The 18,958-nt window shown below is 34.7% G+C and overlaps 2 protein-coding genes and 1 non-coding gene across 3 annotated transcripts; all 3 read right to left on the bottom strand.

Moving 5' to 3' along the window:
* Nucleotides 1-4,405: 4,405 nt before the first annotated feature.
* LOC112514702 lies at nucleotides 4,406-9,644 on the bottom strand. Its single transcript, XM_025121299.1, has 7 exons — nucleotides 9,091-9,644; nucleotides 7,254-7,394; nucleotides 7,053-7,166; nucleotides 5,670-5,843; nucleotides 5,468-5,583; nucleotides 4,786-4,867; nucleotides 4,406-4,703 (listed from the first exon to the last, which is right to left on the bottom strand). Exons 1-7 carry the CDS (start codon nucleotides 9,574-9,576, stop codon nucleotides 4,698-4,700), a joined length of 1,119 nt encoding a protein of 372 aa, XP_024977067.1. The 5' UTR covers nucleotides 9,577-9,644; the 3' UTR covers nucleotides 4,406-4,697.
* Nucleotides 9,645-13,645: 4,001 nt separating this feature from the next.
* TRNAQ-CUG lies at nucleotides 13,646-13,717 on the bottom strand. Its single transcript has one exon. It is a non-coding gene; the product is annotated as a tRNA-Gln (tRNA).
* A 3,034-nt stretch (nucleotides 13,718-16,751) lies between these two features.
* LOC112514971 lies at nucleotides 16,752-17,766 on the bottom strand. Its single transcript, XM_025121624.1, has one exon. The coding sequence runs from the start codon at nucleotides 17,744-17,746 to the stop codon at nucleotides 16,877-16,879; it is 870 nt and encodes a 289-aa protein (XP_024977392.1). The 5' UTR covers nucleotides 17,747-17,766; the 3' UTR covers nucleotides 16,752-16,876.
* Nucleotides 17,767-18,958: the final 1,192 nt, after the last annotated feature.

The following is an 18,958-nucleotide window of genomic DNA, read 5'->3' as shown; positions in this document are numbered from 1 at the left end:
GACGATTTGTTTTTACAAAAACTTGATACATAAAATGTTGTGTTCATTTTATTAATTGATAGATTTATTATGCGATTTTTGTGTAACAAAAAAAAAATTACAAAATTAAAACACTAAAATCCAAATTAAACAATACCCATGAATTATTATAATTATAATTATTGGAGAACTCTAAAATTTATGATATTCGTGAGAATTTCTATCTTAAAGTTTGTTTCACACGATTTTTTCATATAATGTATTGATTAATATATATTTGTTTCAGGATGTGAAACTTTTTCATGTGTATTTTTTTTTCATAAACAAACCAAAAAAGTTTACATTGTGAACCGAGTACATGCAAAACAAACACATTGTAAAACAAGTATATGTGAATCATATGTATAATTTTGTAATCCACTCATTTAATTATTAATTAATTTATAGTTTTTATTTTTCATAAAAACTTAGTGGGTCCATCATCATAAGGAATCATTATCTTAAAACCACATAAATTAAATCACACTAATTGCATGTTTTTCCTTAGTAAGTAAAGATGACAAATCAACTTTAATATATTTTGTATCATTTGTGGCTTTTTTTGGTATAATTTTGATATGGACTTTGATTTTTTTTATCTTTAATGGAGGAATTTAAGCTCCTTTACCAACAATACCACAAGAAACCATCTACTACCCCATAAAATACATCTATAAATAATTACATTTCATTTGTAAATATAATACGTACACGTATGTGATTAACATACGTGTACGTATAAAAACGTGTTAGAAAGTAAATGAATACGTAGAAATCTGAACTAATAACATATTTGGATTTGTTACAGTCGCACTTCGTGTCGTTTGCAGAATAACTGGTGTTTTAAATTAATTAGAAGTGGGGTTTGTTTAATTGCGTGACGGATGTTGATATCTTTAATCACTATGACAGAATCGGATCTATGAAATGTCAAATATGTTTAAATGTCCTGATATAGTGTTTTATAAGTATGGAGTTTATATGACCAAAAAAGGTTGTGCAGTCTAGGTTAAAGAGTTACACTTTGCAATGAGTTAACAGAACACTTTTAATTTACGGGGTTTAACAAGTTTTTTAGAACGATTTAGAAATAGAACGTGTTGTTAGTTTTTTATTAGACACTTTATGGTAGATGTTCTATAAACGAATATTTTTATATGATACATTTTCAAATAATATCACAGGAAAAAGAAAATCAAAAAGATGGTTTATTTTAAAAATGTCCTAAAAACTTATTGTAACATATTTACATGACACAAACAAAGGTTTTGTATGAGATTAAGTTCTATAAAACAGTCTATTACAAATATATATATATATATATATAGGGATGTTATTCTACACCCTATATATACCCTATATATATATATATATATATATATATGTATTTGTAAGGTTGGATTCCAGTGAGAAGCGAAACTATGTTGAGAAGCGTAAGAAGAGATCTCCACATTTGGATCAATCATAATTGAATATCAACACTAATAAGGTGCACCAAGATGCACAGGGGTGGTGCCTGATTGGTTTGAGCTTGGCTCCAAAGGTCAAAAGTACCTGAAGGTTCCATGTTTAAATTTAAGGAGGAATAAAAATCCCCTTATGGCCACGGAGGTTCAAATGCGGTGACTCCGAGCTATCTGCAAAGCAGGTGGTTGCCTTAAAATTAGTCAGCTCGCATAGTGGGTTGGATATCCAGGTTAATCAAAAAAAAAATCATAGGTAACCATTAATGGTAAACAAATGAGAACCGTATAAAGGTTGAGTACCATGGGGACTAATCTCAATCATTAAACAGTTTTTAATCAAAGATTATTAAACATGGTGGCATTTTTGTAATATTAGTAAAATTTGTGTCTAATCTCACATCTAATTTAAAAATATAAGGGCATATTAGGGTTTTCGTTACATCTCACCTTCTTTTGACTTTTTGAATTAATCCCTTTAGTCTTTCTCCATGGCTAATCAATAGATCTTCTCACCTTCTTATCCAAACCAAAAACTGAAGAAGACGCCCGCATGCTATCTTTCCACCTCCACCGGCCCGTCGTCGACACAATATTCCTATCGAATGCTCGTGTCGCCTTCTGTAGCGATCGACCTCTGCGTTTCACCGCACCTTCCGGTGAAAAGACCTGGTGCTAATACAAGGTAATTAACAAATACTTGTGTTTTGGAAAGTTTTCGTTATCAATAGCGATTTGGTCGAGATGGAAGGTTTCAACGATGGATTTTGATGGAGGAGTTCTCGTATTGCTTAAATGTTTAGAGTCGTTTTTAAGGTCCTATTCGCAACCATAAGTTAGGTTACGTTTTAAGTTTACTCAAAAAGACTCTTTGGATTAGTCATAGATCGTTTTTCTAACAGCTACTTCAAATAGTATTTTAATAACCTTTATGGGATTTCCGGCTTTTTCCCGTTATACCCTTTACATTTTTTCAATCATTTAACTTATCAACTATTTTTTACCAAACGTAACTTTAACAATGATAAAATTGGATGAAGACTTTGATACAGACCAACAAGATTTTGACCTATCAAATGGTCCCCATAATTTTCATAATAAAAAACGGGATTTTCTATTTTTCATGACAGATCCCGATTATTGTTTTTATATAGACCAAGATATACGCGAACATATATATTGAAGTCGAGTTAGTGGGACTTTCAAGTGCAAAGATCAAGTGGCACTTCCGTCACTTGACTAATTTATAGATTTGGTCCATGTATTTGTGGATCATGTTCATAAACTTCTTTTTTTACAATTTGACCCCTCTGTAAGTTGAAAATTAAATCATTTAAAATAAAACAAGTTGAAGAATTTAATCATTTAAAATAAAAAAGTTTAATATCTTTTTTATTTAAAAATTTAGTTTGAAAATTAAACCATTTAATTTATTGATTTTTTTTAACTTTTTCCTAAATTAAATACTAATAATAATCCATTCAAAAATAAAGTCTTGGTGGTTGAAAGTTGAAGTCAAAGTCAAATGTTCAAGTGTGAAAGGAAACCCACCAAAAACAAGACTTGGTCAACCAGAAGATGCCTCCCCCTTCACGTTAAAAAGTCTCTTGATTCAATCCACAGTTTTCATCGTCTCCTTCGATCAAACCTAAACAAATATACCTTTCTTCTTCAATTAATCAACGATATGATCATCAAGAAAGCACCCACCACCGCCGCCACCCTGCAGCACCCTTCGCCGGCAAAAGGGTCGTCGTCACTTTCCGTCAAAAAGTATCAAGATTTGCTCAAGGATTCCGCCGCCTCACCCAGGATGATCTTGCAGCCAAGGAGGAAGAACAGCCGTCGTGAGATGGTGGTTCCAAGGCGGCAGCGTGGCAGCAAAGAGATGGTGAGGAGGGCGTTGACTCCACCTGCTCGTAAATTGACCTGGCGGTGGTTTGATTTCCGGCCGACACCTAGCCGCCTGGCTGTTATGTCCATGGCTATTTAGATGTTGGTTTGTAATCGTTCATCGTTTCGATCGAATTCAATCGGTAAATATGTCTGTTATTCGTTTCCGATCACTGTTACTCTTGTGATTACGTCCGATACACCAAAATCGGCTTTATAGGACGTCAAAATTGTCTGAGGGATTGTTCGGTTGGTTTTTATTGGGCATGTTTGTTGGCAACTTAACGAGCTTAATGGGACTTAGAGCTTATTCGTTCAGCTGTGCACGACTCTTTGGTAGTAGTTTAATGATACAGGAAGTTGCTTATAAAAGGGGTTTTATGTAAAAAGCCAAGTTTTTTTCAAACCACACCTCGTAGTTAAAAAACACGCTTCTTCCACCTAAAAAAAACTCTCCCAAATAAAGTTATGTGCGTATTCATCTGTGTATCGATTGGGAAGATTTTTGTTTGAGAAAAGTTTTTCATAGATAGAAACAGATGTTTTTTAATTGGGAGAAATATATTTGGAAAAAAAAAATTTAACTTTCTGCATAAAACTCTCCCTAGAAGCTTATTGAATAAGCCACTTTTTTATATAATTAAGCCATTACCAACCAATCATGTACAGCTGGCCGAATATTTGCGAGTCTAATTAAGCTGCTGACAAACAAACCTTAAATGTCCTAATAAACTGTTTTATAAGACTTGAGTTATAGAACCAAATAACAACACTATTTCCTACATAAATGTGTTACAACAAGTTAAACGGATGTATCCTTTTGGACCAATTTTTGAAACAAAGCGTGCTATCGGTGGTCATGTAGAAAAAATGTCTTATGTAAACGTGTCATAAGACACTTCTCAAACGTGCCTTGTTATAAGCTAGTAATATTATGACATTAGGACATTTTTAGCATCTTATAAAGCCGATTTTGTTGTCGTGATATAACTACACGAAACTGCTAAAACTGTAAAGCTTTAATAAGAGCGTTTTCACGAGGCTCGAATACCGTCACTAAATATATATCAAGTTAAATTCTATGTCAAAATGGAAGAACAAGAGTGGGATGTACAACATATTTAGCAGAGAAAAATCTGCTGATTAGGGGTATAATACAAGCGTCATATACGTAGAACTGACACAATGGCCTTTCGACTAGCGGCATTACCTTCATTGCAGCATTTTTCGACCATCGCCGCTATGCCAAATGGAGATTTCAGTGACGAAAAATGGAGAAAACTGCTCGGCTTCTTTTGGTTGATTCTTCGTTTTTGTGGGTATTTACTCCTGATAATAGAAAAGATAGAAAAAATCGTTTAATGAGAATCGGCATTTGCGTGAAGCAATCACAAAGCAATCTGTAGCATACCTCTGAAGGGTCAAAAGATGAACTTGAATTCGGGTCGACTGGTGCATCGGAAATCCTTGCTTCTGATTTCTCATTCGATAAACTGTCAAAAAATGAGCGAATAGGTCTTGTGAGAATATGTGGAACCCAAATAGATTGCTCTTCAAAAGAGCCCTTGAGTTGGAAAAGAAAGCTTCAACATGTATTGAAAAGAAATGGTCCAAGTCGCCGATATGGGACTCCAACAGATTTTCCCAATGGCTCTGATACCATGTGAAATATATGGAACCCCATTATATTCCTCAAAAAGAGCCCTTAATAGAAAAAGAAAGTTTGAACGTATACTGAAAGAAATAGTCAAATCTAACTGATGTGGGATGCCAACACGCCTCCCCCCTCCCCCCCAAAAAGAGGCTAGATGGTCCCACGCTATTGTCATAGAGTATCAAGAGGGGGTCGACGGACAAAGATTGCCCCTAAGTGTCGAATCATTAGAGTGATAGACTTTGCCTCTGATACCATGTAACAATATATGAAACTCATTAGATTACTCTCCAAAAGAGCCCTTCAGTAGTAAAAATAGCTTCCAACATGTATTAAGAAGAAAAAGGGGTCCAAGTCTAGCTGATGTTGGGCTCTAACAGGTCTCGATGGACAAATTGAACTGAAACAATAATCCCGGTGATTAACACAAGATACTTACGTTGAGAGTATTGTAACCCAAATGAGCTCTATGCAATCGACCCACAAGAGTCTTTGTTCAACGGGTACGACACCATACGTAATGATGTGTGCAAATGGCCAAAGCTTCCAACCGGCCTGATAACAAGTTGAAACAAACTTAAGCATTTTTTATACTACGATCATATTTATATAAACGTACAAGAGAAATACGGTGTACTTACTGTCAACATGGGCCAAAATGTCGTCTTTAATTCACTAAAAATAGTAAATGGCGACTCGAATCGTAGAAGTCCGACAACCACGTAGTAAATACTGTTCCATACGGCTGCCCATGCGGTTTGATCAAACGCTACCTTAACGGGAACCACCCACCAGTCTTGAAAGGGGAAAAGTTCCTGAGGAAAAAGGAGAATGTTATTGTCTATTAACTACAATAAAATCGGTTTTATAGGACCTCAAATATGGAGAAGGGACTGTTTATTGGCAGTTTAATGAGCTTAAGATTCACAACTTATTCGGTCAGCTATACATGACTGTTTGGTAGTGGCTTAATGATATAGAAAGTGACTTATTTAATAAGCATCTATGGTATAGTTTTACACAGAAAGCCAAAAAAAATTCCAAACAGGCCCCTCCCAATTAAAAAACACGTTGCTTCCATCTATGAAAAACTCTCCTAAACAAAAATCTTCCCGCTCTATGCAGACAGAATAATCCCCCAACTTTATCCATGCAGGACTTGATGGAAAACCAACCAAACAACGACTAGATGTAGTATATGACCAAACAATTGTGCACCTTATGTGAAAGTGTTGCAATAAGTTGATAGGATGCTTTTAAGGATCGTAAACACGTTTTTTAGGACAAGATTGAAATAAGAGTTTTCATATGGCATTATTTGAAAAAATGTACTATAAAAAAGATGTATTCGTAGGACACTTCTAAAAAGTGTAATAAAAAAGCTAATAGAACACTTTATTTCAATTATCAAAAACGTCTTAAAAAAACTTGTTAGGATGCCCAAATGCATCCTAACATCCTATTATGACACCTTTATATGATATGCACAATTGTTTGTTCATATAAACTTTAGGGTATGTTTATTAGCAACTTAATGAGCTTCATAGGACTCAGAGCTTATTCAGTCAGCTATATATATGACCGTTTGGTAGTGGCTTAATGATATAAAAAATGGCTTATTCAGCAAGCTTCTAGGGGGGAGCTTTATGCAGAAAGCCAAGATTTTTTCAGACTTGCCTATCCCAATTAAAAAACATGTTCCTTCCATCTATGAGAAAAACACTCCAAACAAAAATCTTCCTAATATATACACACGGATTAATCCACACATTAATTCACACAAACAATTTTACTCATATACTACTTCATAGAAATCCAACCAAACAACCCAAAGTACTATAAAGCAGTCTATAATAACATTTAGACATTTTTGGCGTCCTATAAAACCGACTTTGTTGTAGTATTCTAGGGGTGGTAGGATGTATACAAAATTGTCCTCTGTTTCGTGAAAGACACTTGGCTTGTGCAAAAGTATGAGCGGAATTTACAAAAAAGAAAAATACGAGCCAGATTGCAGCAGTTACCTCACAGAAATAGTAGTAGTAGTGAGAAAGTGATCCGTGCAACATGAAGCCAACGAGGCCAGATCTAAACATGCGAGTGCGATCAAATTCTAAGAGCGGTTTTCCTTCACAGCACTGCATATTCAATGATTAAACCGTTAATTTTGGAAGTTGATTATCGATTGTCAATGAAAACACAAGACTTTAAAGAAACCAATGAACCTGTGCAATCCAATCCCCTACAGAATAGACAACTCCGCTTATCATCATCTTTGCCAAGAGCGGATTTTCTTTAAGAGCTTCTTCGTACGCGCTCCAGTTGTGTTGCGGTGCATATCTCAGTATTTCATATATGGTCCATCCCTATTAGGAAAAACAATAAACTTATTAGAACTCTATGACTCAAAGGGAAAATCTTGATCAAAGACGTATAACGATGATTTTGAACATCTATCTACCGAAACCCTGTTCTGAAATCTTGATTATGAACCGTTGCTTTCAGGGTCTCTAATAAAGGGTCTGAAAACTGAATTGGGACTATAAATTTAAGGATGGAGTCCCACATTGGCTAGATATGGACCATTCTTTTCAATATATGTTGGAACCTCTCTTCTACTGAACGGCTCTTTTGGGATGTAATTTGATGGGGTTCAGTTTTCTACCACATTTGTGTCCGTGTGGCCTCCAGTTGGAGGGAGCGTCTTGGAGTATCACGTCGGCTAAACTTGGATCAATTCTATATATATAGGGTCAGGTTCAGGGAAAACCGCAAAAAAATGAAAAACTGAAGAACACCTTGGATATCGTTCATCCAGAGACGGTATGCACATGTGCATACAAGTAATTTGTAAGCAATTTATACGTTGTGCACATGTGCATAAAAACCAAGAAACAACTTCAATTATTTGTATGCACATCTAGATGAATGGTTACCAAGGTGTGCCTCAGTTTTCAAATTTTTGGGGGTTTTCCCCGAACCTCCTTTTCTCTCTATGTGTGTGTGTGTGTGTGTCAGAACCTCCTCTCCCCAATGGTTCAATTGAAGCGTAATCTGATGGGGTTTCATATATATTCTTACAATATTCTACGCTTTTTGCATCAATGGTCTCCAGTGAAGGGTTCTAAACCATTAAGAAAACAATCCCACTTCAGGTCAAGCTATACAAGTTAAAGAAACAAAAACAAATCAATAAAGACCAAGAACCAAGAAATCTGCAATAAAATTCCAGAATTTTTAGCTGGAAAGAAACAAGAAAATTATATTTTCTGCAAGTTCAATTAAACCCTAAAAGAAAGATGCAAACTTGCTAAAGATTATGCAAGTTCAAATAGAGTAAAGGTCTATTTGTTTGCAACTTAATAAGCTTAACAAGACTCGCAACTTATTCAGTCAGCTATAAATCATTGTTTGGTAGTGGCTCAATGATATAGAAAGTGTCTTACTCACTAAGCTTCTAGGGGAAGTCTTATAAAGAAAGCCAAGTTTTTTTCCAAACTTGCGTTTGTTTGTTTGCAGCTTAACGATCAGCCATACATCATAGTTTGGTAGTGGCTCAATGATATCGAAAGTGGTGTATTCACTAAGCTTCTAGGGGGAGCTTTATGCAGAACACCAAGTTTTTTTTTTCAAACTTGTGTTTGTTTCTTTGCAGCTTAACAAGCTTAACGAGACTCGTAACTTATTCGGTTAGCTGTACATCATAGTTGGTAGTGGCTCAATGATATTAAAAGTGGCTTACTCACTAAGCAGCCAAGTTTTTTCCAAACTTGCGATTGTTTGTTTGCAGCTTAACGAGCCTTGCAACTTATTCAGTCAACTATACATCATTATTTGGTAGTGGCTCAATGATATAGAAAGTGACTTATTCACTAAGCTTCCAAGGGCTTTATGCAGAATGCCAAACTCCTATTTACGAAGACAACCCTCCTGAACAGACAAGACAGCTTTATCCATTAAGAACTAACGGAAAACCAATCACACAGCCCCTAACATATCATGATATCCCCAAATTAGAAAGATTTGAAAGTAGTAGAATTAATGGTAGATTGATGAACTTACATGCCAATAATCATAATCAATGGTGAGCAGTTTGGTGATACCAAAAGTACCAGCAGCAAGAACAATGGTGGCATTAATAGCTCTATCGATCAATTTATCAAAATCATCACCCTCAACCACCTGATTTCCATTACCAACACCACCACCGGAAGAACCCGCCGTCGTCGCCGACGAAAACCCACCTTCAAAAGACAATCTTCCTTCACTACCACCAAACCCGCTAATCAACTGAACCTCTTTTCCTCCTTCAACCTCCCTCTCAATTTCACCCACCACACCACCGCCTTGGTGATCGGAAAAATCGATGCTCTGTACGTGTATCACATCTTGCTCCTTCCCTACCGCCTTGATTGCTACGGCTGCCGGCTTAATTTTCGTCAAGAATTTAGGTGTTTGTGAAGTGGGTACGAAGGATTTGAAATCTTTGGTAGGTTTATGGAGTGGGAGGAAGGCGGCGGTACTAATGGAAGCAGCGGCGGCGGCCATTAGTGTTTCCGTCGTGGGGGAAGCGAAATGATTCGTATTTTATCCGCCGGAAAATTAATCGGACTGCTTTCTCCGATTCAATCTAGGGGGGAGGTTGTTGGGTTTTATAGCACAGTAGTTACGTGGGTGATCTTGTGTATTCGAGACACGGGGTTTTGTGTACGGACGTGGCAATTTTTTGACTTTTTTTGTAGAAATGTGGAAGATTGGGATCTGATTGGTTGGATGATGATGGTCCATTGGAGTATGATGGGGGGATGCACAGCGTGTTGTGTTTATCGTATGAAATGTACACCGCTTAGTTTTCGATCACTGATTGGTCCACGTAGACAGGATGAGTCTTCATTATTTGTTTCATTTTGTTCAAAAAAAAAATAAGTAATTTATTTTTTTGATTAACCTGAACAACTAGCTATATGTGCTGATTAATTCCAAAACGACCATTTGCTTTGCAGATAGCCTGGAGTCATCGTATTTGAACCTCCGTGGCCACAAGAGAATTTGAACCTAAGACCTCCTAGTACTTTTAACCTTTGGAGCCAAGCTCAAACTAATCAGGCACCACTCTTGTGATTAGTAATTATATTTTTATTCATTAATATTTCGAGAAAAAGTTGATTACCGACAATCTCATAATTCTATATGAAACTCGTTTTCAAAGATACCAATGTGAAGGGTATTTCTTAGTTCACTCAGTGATTGAGCCTAACGAGGGGTTTGGGATTGAATTTACGTCACGTCTTGTATTTGGGCAACACGACAACAAAATTAGGTTTATATGACGTCAAATTTTCTAAACGTCCTAAAAAGACTGTTTTATAAGACATGATTAACAGTACCAAGAAATAAAACATCATATTTAAAGTTGTTGTAATAGTTTTTGTGTTACAAGTTCAAAGTTATGCGTTCGGTAATATATTACTACATGTTTACAGGAGTCTTTACCATAACACAAGGAACCAAAAAATACAGTCGGCCCAAAAAAACTGTTCACTTTTATCGACTGCGTTCCTTGCGAAAGTATCATAGCTGTCTTTTAAAATTTGCGAATTCATATGAAATGAACATTCTACATAAATAATTGTGGATTGACATGACCAGATATATCGACACGATAACACGCATATTTAGGTTTTGTTGGGGCCCACAATATGTGATTGTAAACTCAAAACTAATAAATATAAATACAGCCAAAAAATATCTCCATAAATATTTTTGTGGTATAAAAGTGGTTGACCACAAATTGGAGAATATTATATATGGTTGTGAAAATTGTGTAGAATTTATGGTACGGCAAATCAATTATATGCAAGAGGATTGGGCTACCCATGTTGCAACTTGTCTCCACCATGTTAAATAGCCATAAATAGTCAGGTAACTGGTTGAAACATTAACTGGTTATCATGTTGATGTGACGAGTAAAGTGGTATCCAACTCAATATTATTTGTTATTCAACCCAATTTCATCTCATCACTCGCCACATCTGCACGGTAACCGGTTGATGTTTCAACCGGTTACCCGGGGTACTTAAATGTTTAAAAACTTTACATCTTAGATACCAAAATAGAAGTTATGAAAGTATGTTACCCATAATGTAAATCAAGTTAAGGTACGTTACTTTTTCATGTAATTTGCCCCCAAAATTAGGTTATCAAGTCTTTTTTTGAATGTTTTGAGTTTTCTTTTAAAAACTTAATAATTTGTGAAATCTGTATCATCTGATTTAAACCATGAAAGATTAGTTAAAAAAATAAAATCTAATTTATTTTAGAATTTTCTTTCTCCTCTCTCCCCTCTTCTTTCTTTTTCTTCTCTTCATAGCATAGATATGCGCACACACAGTTAAATATGCACACAAGATAACACACAGTGTGGATATTCTTTTAATTCTGACAGTGTGTGATAGTGTATTACATGAGAGAGAAAAGGATAGGAGAGGCCGTGGCAGATCCAAGAATTTTATAAACTGGGCTCCCATGGAAAATTCTAATGGGGGAGGTGAATTCTGTAAAAAATAAATTTTAACCTAGGTAATTTTTTTAACTTTTTGACTGTGATCCTTTACTGTTTATAGACTGGGCTCCCATATAAAATTCTTTACTGTTTTAATAACTCTCCGAAAAAGTTACTGACGTTGCATTCAACAGCTATGTTCGCAATAAAATGGAACCAATCGTGACTGTTACAGAAGACATAAATCCTAGAGTGTTCTTATAATAATGGCTGACATATAAATGAACTTTTAAGAAAGTATCTCTGATAAAATACAAATGCTTTGTCGATGGAACTGAATACGACAACATTAGTATCAGTACTTGAAGTATAGTTTACATAACTTTTGAAGAATTACGGGAATAAAGTTTTTACAAAAACATACATCCTAAAAATGACGATGAATACGACAACAATGGTCTGTTTGGCTAATGCTGACGAATGAGAATGAAAACGACAGAGAATGAATATAGGAATGATTTTCAATCCCCTCATTTTATCTAGTAATGAAATTTTGGGCTTATAGAGGAATGAACTTATTATATTATAAAAAAACCAAACAATTTTTTTTTTCTATTCATATTAATTACTGTTTAATACCTCTAACCAAACACCCCTTTATTTTTCTCTGATCCAGACATATTTTTTTTATGAAAATAATAACATTTCCAAGAGATTATCTAAAATATTAGAAATTTATTGCTATTTTAATCTTCATGGGCCTTGAAGTTTAGCCCAAAACGAAGATCCATAACTCCAAACGTTGAGATGGTCTAAATGGGGTCGGTCCAACTTAGGAATGGTTTAGGACCGGTTATGATTGAATCAATAGTTTGGAAACGATTATAATGTTTACGAAAATCCGAGACCCCACCCGGCCCCAAAACGGTTTCGGGATCGGAATCAATTATATAGCCCCAATTTTTTTTTTAAATTTAAGTTTTTTTATGAATCATAATTTAACGTTTTTCAAGATTTCTACAAGATATTGTGCAAAAAATCTTTAATCAAAACTTTTTATATGTTCAAATTTGAAGAAAAAATTTTTGGACCTGGGGATCGGTCCTAAATCGGGCTTTATACAAAAAAAACAGGCCCAAGTGTTTTCGGTCGATATTGAAACCAAATTTTGACCATCTTCATCCATAACGTAAGTACTTATTTTCGGGCTTTGGCCCATAGCCAACAAACTTTGCGAACGACATTATTGGGCCGCAAAAAGTAAATCGAATAACTACGTTTTTTGTTTATGTGGTTTGTTAAAAATTGTAACTTTAGTCCTATTTTTAAAATTACGGTTTAGTTTATGTGGTTAGTAATTTAGAGTTTTTTTTGTCCTGAGGTTGACTCCGTCATTAATATACCGTTAAGGGTGAGGGGAAAAAACAATTAATTGTAAACCATAAAGACTAAAATAGCTTTGAACTGTAAACTGCAAAGACAAAAATCGTAATGTATACTATATTATAAAACATTTGACAAAAACTCTTAAAACCTAATTTTTATGCATGAAATATTGTTTATTGATGCATATTACTTAAAATTCAAGATTACAAGTAATTTTGCATAAGTATAACTTATTAAAACTCCATTTTTAAATTTATGAAACTAATTGCAGATAAATATAATTAAATACAGAACAAAAATCGATTTTAAACATAGAAAATCTAAAATATAATTAAGATAGTCATTGAGTTATAACAGAATGTTTAATTATTATCTTTATAAAAATTTATATTACTAAATCAAAAATAAATTACTTTTTTATTGTATTTAAATTAAATTATAATAAAAAATTGAATTAAAAAAATTACACAAAAAAAAGGAAAAATGTTTAATAGTTAATTTGATACTAATATTTCATTCAAAAATAAAAATATTATCACTTTCTAAAAGAAACACATAAAATCGTATTATATTGATGGAGACAAAGAATAAAAATTAAATATTAAAATAAAGATTTATCTTGGTGCATTGCGCAAGTACCCAGTTTTAAAAATATAGGGACTAATATAGCAGTTTTGAATCAACCATAGGGACTAAAAACGTAATTTACTAAGAGAAAAAGAAAAGCGAAGGTCCTACCGAGATTTGAACTCGGGTTACTGGATTCAGAGTCCAATGTCCTAACCACTAGACCATAGGACCACTTGTTCTACTTAATCATCATCTATTCTTAAATATACTCCCAAACACTTGGTATCAAAATATATATTTTATATCTATTTATTTTTTAGGATGCGTTTGATACATAAAAACTTGTGGGAATTTTTGGCAATGCAAAGACTTGGTCATAGTACCGAAAACTCCACAAAAATACGAGATTGTTTAACAAAAGACAATTTTACCCTTTTCTATTAACTATTAGCTTCAATTTTGTTTGTGTTAGAAAATGGCGCACGATGATGCCATCCACTACTGTCGTAGTTTCTTCATCTAACCATTCTCTTTCGACGGGTCTATGTTGCTCACCTTCTTCTCTCCTTGCTTCAAAAAATCTCTCGTTAGAAATCTCAGTTACGGCCTAAACCAGTTTTCCATGCTCAAAACCCTTGTCCTCCAACCGCAACTCCCTCATTGACCTTTACCCACTTTGGCAATCCAAGCCTTCATTGAACAGGTGTTTTTAGACAATAACTTCAACCTTATCCAGTTGAATTTCTTTATATATTACAGGAATCAAAAGCATCCTTATAGCTACAAGCCGTATATCAAAAGCATCCTTAAACTTCCCAGTCGCTGGCAGAAAGACAGAAAACATTATGTGCAGATTTGTGACAACTCAACCAAATACAGTTAAAACTAGCCAAAGAAAGACTAATATTTGAGTTTAGAATCAATAATATCCAATGTGATATTAGTTTATAAGTCATTAAATTTATAAGTTTATTATAAATAAAATACTGTATAAGAAATAAAATATAAAACCAGTTGTTTTAAGAGAAGTTTGATGAAAAACAAAGCAAGAGTATGTGAAGAAGCTATAATCTATTATCTAACATGCTTCAATCATGAACATGTGGCCACAATAAACAAACCAACATAACCTATGCTTCTAGATGAATTTTGTCTCATTTCATTAAGCATAATCATCATTCAATATTTTTGTTACTTTTTCACAAAATAACAGTGTTTTGATATGTAGGAAAATACCTGTATAAATTAAAATAAAAATAATATACAACATATCGAATGTTCAAAACGTCTTCAACATGGTGGAGAAGAAATGGTCCATATCATATGATATTAGGCATGAGGATGAGACTCGCTCCATTCAGTATATCTTTCTGACGGGGCTAAGGATTTCTCCTAAAACTGGTGACGAGGGGTTGGGACGGGGTCAGGTAACGTGATATTTGCCATGTCCCTGTATATTAAATCTATTTTAATATTAAATATATTATTAAAAAAATAGATTTAATATCTTTTAGACTTAGAAAGAATATTTTGAACTTTTTTTTGGTATACATTTTCTTTTGCTTGTCTTTAGATAAAAAAAAAGTGTAGAGCCAAAAACATTTGATCAGATCAAATAATTACGTATTATGTTGTGATTTTTGTTAACATATAAATATCTAGTACAGTACACTGTAAAATCAAAAATTTAGAAATATATGAGATTGAAACATGTACTGTTATTGGACGAGTATAGTATTAACAAATCTGATTTAAAAATGAAAAGAATAATAACTCGGCATATGTTTGTGTTTTTATCAATTAAATATGTTTGCTTTTATATAAGTTGGTTGGATTCCAATTAAAATATTATTTTTAGACCAATCTTAATTAAAAAAACAACACTAATATAATATATTGAGATATATTAAATCAAAATTCTCGTAATAAGTATAATTCATATGATGGAAAAGTAAGCAACAGTTCAAAAAATTTCTTACTTTTTTCACTTTAACTTTTAGGGGACGTTTGGTTCGTAGAATAGAATTCGATGGAATTGGAATTCATCAAATTAATTTGACTTTGAAGGAATGAAATGAATTTGATCATGTCTTTTGATTGCGTTTTCGATGGATGGAATTGGAATGAAATTATTAACGGAATTGGAATTTTTTTTGTTTCGTTCACGGAATTCAACGAGAAAATTACATAGATGACATTTCGAGAAAATCCTTTTTAGGATGGAAAGAACGAGAGAGAGGTCAAACATGCCAGATCGAACAGTTTTGAATAGGGATGGCAAAAAAACCCGAAACCAATGGTGAAAACTGAAACTTTCAGGCGGTTCGGGGACATCTTATCGGGGACGGGGCAAGGATTGGGGACAAATTCAAGGATTTTAACGAGGACGGGGACAGTGATCATCGGCCGGGCCCGGCCTGGTCTGGCCTGATATGTGTAAATATATTAATTTTAATTTTATATATATATATATACACACACACACACACACACATATATGTATATATATATAATATCATTAAAAGAAAATAGTAACATTAAAATTTAAAAAAAATTATCCACTTTACTTCAACAACCCAAATAAGGCTCACGAAAAAGTCTAGTTTTGAAATCGTGATTTTTGTTGTATGATGTTTAGTTTTATATCGTAATGTAATACATTGTTTGTAATTGATTCGACTATGTTTGAGACATTTAAACTTGCATCTTTAAAAAATTGTAATTTACTTTTAGTTGTGAAAATTAACATATTTGTAATTTCTTTAGATCTGTTTCGGGTTTCGGTTATAACCAACGGTGAACGGGAAAAAGATGATTTTTACCTTAACCGGTTCCCCAACGGGGAAACCGTGGGGACCGGATGGGGATCTCCGACGGGGATCAGGACGGTCACTGAGACGGTTTTAGTTATCGGTTTCGGGAATGAAAATACCAATAACAGGCCCGAACCTGGCCCATTGTCGTTCCTAGTTTTAAATGAGATCGAGCATAGCAGAGCAGAACAAATTGAGATACAGCGTCGATTAATTTGCATGAGGGCTAATGAATTTGTTGGATTGAAATTTGAAATCCGTGGTATATGCGATGAAATTGTGAAATCCGTGACTTAAGGAATTTGTTAGAATTGAAAGGATTCCTTCACATCTATTCTATGAATCAAACATTGTATTTAGAATTTGATCAAAGATTTGGACATTCCAATTCCACCAAATTTCATGAACCAAACACCTTCTTATTCTTATACTAATTTTTGTTTATATCTTATAAAAATATTGTATATGATTATGTTTACAGTTCTTGCGAAGGTAATGTGAAATATATAAGAAATAAAAAGTTGACGATTTATAGACAGTTACATTTTAATGGATAATAAATATATAAAAAATCCATTTATCTCCAGTCTAATCTGACCTCACTGGGACCCACAACGTGCTGACTTGGCTTGCGAAATGATACGATGTGACTACAGACCATGAAGGCCGTCACCGGCTCAGACACACGGACGTCCTCCATCTTCAATTCTTGTAACCGCTGAACGTACTCCGGCACGTGAACCAGGTCCCATACGACCCCAACCCCACCCTCCTTCAAAACCCTAACAACTTCCCCCACCACTCTCATCCGCTCCGCCGCTGCCGCCGCCGTCTTCTGCCCGAATTCCTTCCCTACCGTGTGAACGAACCCCGCCGATACCACCACGTCGAAGTAATTGTCCGGGAACGGAAGCCTACGCGCGTCTCCCTCGCGGCAGGTGACGTACTCTTGCACTCCTTCCATACTGGCGGTTCGAAGAGTTGATAACGTCGTGTTCTTCCGATCTAACCCGACGACTCGCCCTGAGCTTCCTTCCTTTTTGAGCTGCATGGCGACGGTGTTGAGAAGGATGCCGCGGCCGCAGCCGACGTCAAGGGCGGTCTTGACGGTTGACCAGTCGTGGACGGCGCCTACCATGCGTTGCGCCATGTCCCAGCGAAGTGCTGCGGAGGAGTAGAAGATGTTGCCGGAAGCGTAGAAGAGGCATACGCCGGAGAGAGCCGTAACAGAGCCGGTGAAACCGGCCGCGAATCTAGCGAAACCGCTGGAAAAAACGGCTGGGAGAATTGCTTCAAAAGAGGAGCAGATCCAATCGAAGTATATGAGAAAGAGGACAGAGGATGCTGAGAAGAAGATCGCATGGATTAGGAGAAACACCGGTGTTTGCCAATCGTCCATGCCGTAGATTGCGTAGATCTGAGTCCAATCCCTTCCTGTTTTCCCCATTTTTTAGAAGATAAAATTTCAGCTTCGCAACTCGAATTCCGCTGACTCGATTTCAGATTCTGCAGTTTCAAATCAAAATATTTAGCAATATCGAAAACGAAATATCGATATTAAGAATTTAAGATCCAGTAGCAGAAGAAAAGAAATTGTTCAAAACGAAAATTAGATTGTTTGCCGCGAAAATCCACAGATTTTGAATCATCAAATGGTTCAAATTTCAAATCAATTTTACTTCTCTTTTTCCATCACTCCACTCAGTAACCAGATACGAACAACAGCAACTACACAATTTGACAAAAAGTTTAACCAATCAGAACATGAAATAGTGAGATTGAATGTGGCACTTACGCGTGAAGAACTGGAATCCACTATGTTGATCTCGACCGATAGTTCAGACTTCAGAGCAAGAGGATCATGACGTATGGTGACTTTTTGTTGGAAATGGCAAATTAAAATCAAAATCAATGCCCATACTCTGAAAGTCCTTCCGGTTGAGAGGATAACGACGAGGATTGTGGAAGAAAACGATGCAGATCTTTAACCAATTGGTACGCGTTTTCCTTTAGTTTTCGTCCTTTTGTTTTCTGTGTGCATTAACTTTTTGAAATCTTAAAGTGCGAATCAGATGAGAGAGAAAGAAAGAGAGAGAATGATTGAACAGAGGAAGCCGGTGCTCAAGGTCTTTATAGACAGATATTTGGTAAATTTTACAGAAATAGTCCCTCAATTTTCAAAAAAAATATCATTTGGTTCCCAACAAAATATTACCATTAAATGTTTTATTTTTAGCAAAAAGTTATTTTGAATCATTAATTCTGTAACATTTCAAATCAATCATATTAGATATTGTCCGTTTTATCGACACACTTGAACTCACGGTTCTTATAACGTCTCTATTAGAGAAGACTAGAAGAATACTCGCGTAATGCAGCGAGACACATCTCGATTTTATTGTTCTATTTTATTATTTGTCTCTGTCGATATTATAATACGATTTTATGTGTTTTTAAAAAAGCAATAATGATTTTATTTTTGAATAAAATATAAATTTGAAAAAAATATATATCAATGTTAATTTCAAATCAACTATTTAAAAGTTCTCATTTTTTTATGTAATTTATTTAATTTATTTTTTTATTATAATTTAATTTAAGTTTAATAGCGAAATAATTTATTTTTGGTTTAATATATAACATTTTATAAAGATAATAA

The sequence above is a fragment of the Cynara cardunculus genome (assembly GCF_001531365.2).
Source record: "Cynara cardunculus var. scolymus isolate 2C chromosome LG 6, CcrdV1, whole genome shotgun sequence".
Taxonomy (NCBI): Eukaryota; Viridiplantae; Streptophyta; class Magnoliopsida; order Asterales; family Asteraceae; genus Cynara; species Cynara cardunculus.
This window is presented reverse-complemented; position numbering and strand designations above follow the sequence as displayed.

Excerpts from the sequence above, each read along its gene's own strand:
- LOC112514971 (XM_025121624.1), bottom strand. The coding sequence starts at position 17,746 with ATGGGGAAAACAGGAAGGGATTGGACTCAGATCTACGCAATCTACGGC.
- LOC112514702 (XM_025121299.1), bottom strand. The coding sequence starts at position 9,576 with ATGGCCGCCGCCGCTGCTTCCATTAGTACCGCCGCCTTCCTCCCACTC. Across the intron at positions 7,167-7,253 it reads TAGGGGATTGGATTGCACAG|TGCTGTGAAGGAAAACCGCT; the intron begins GTTCATTGGTTT and ends TTGAATATGCAG. Across the intron at positions 4,868-5,467 it reads TGGGTTACAATACTCTCAAC|TTTATCGAATGAGAAATCAG; the intron begins GTAAGTATCTTG and ends ATTTTTTGACAG.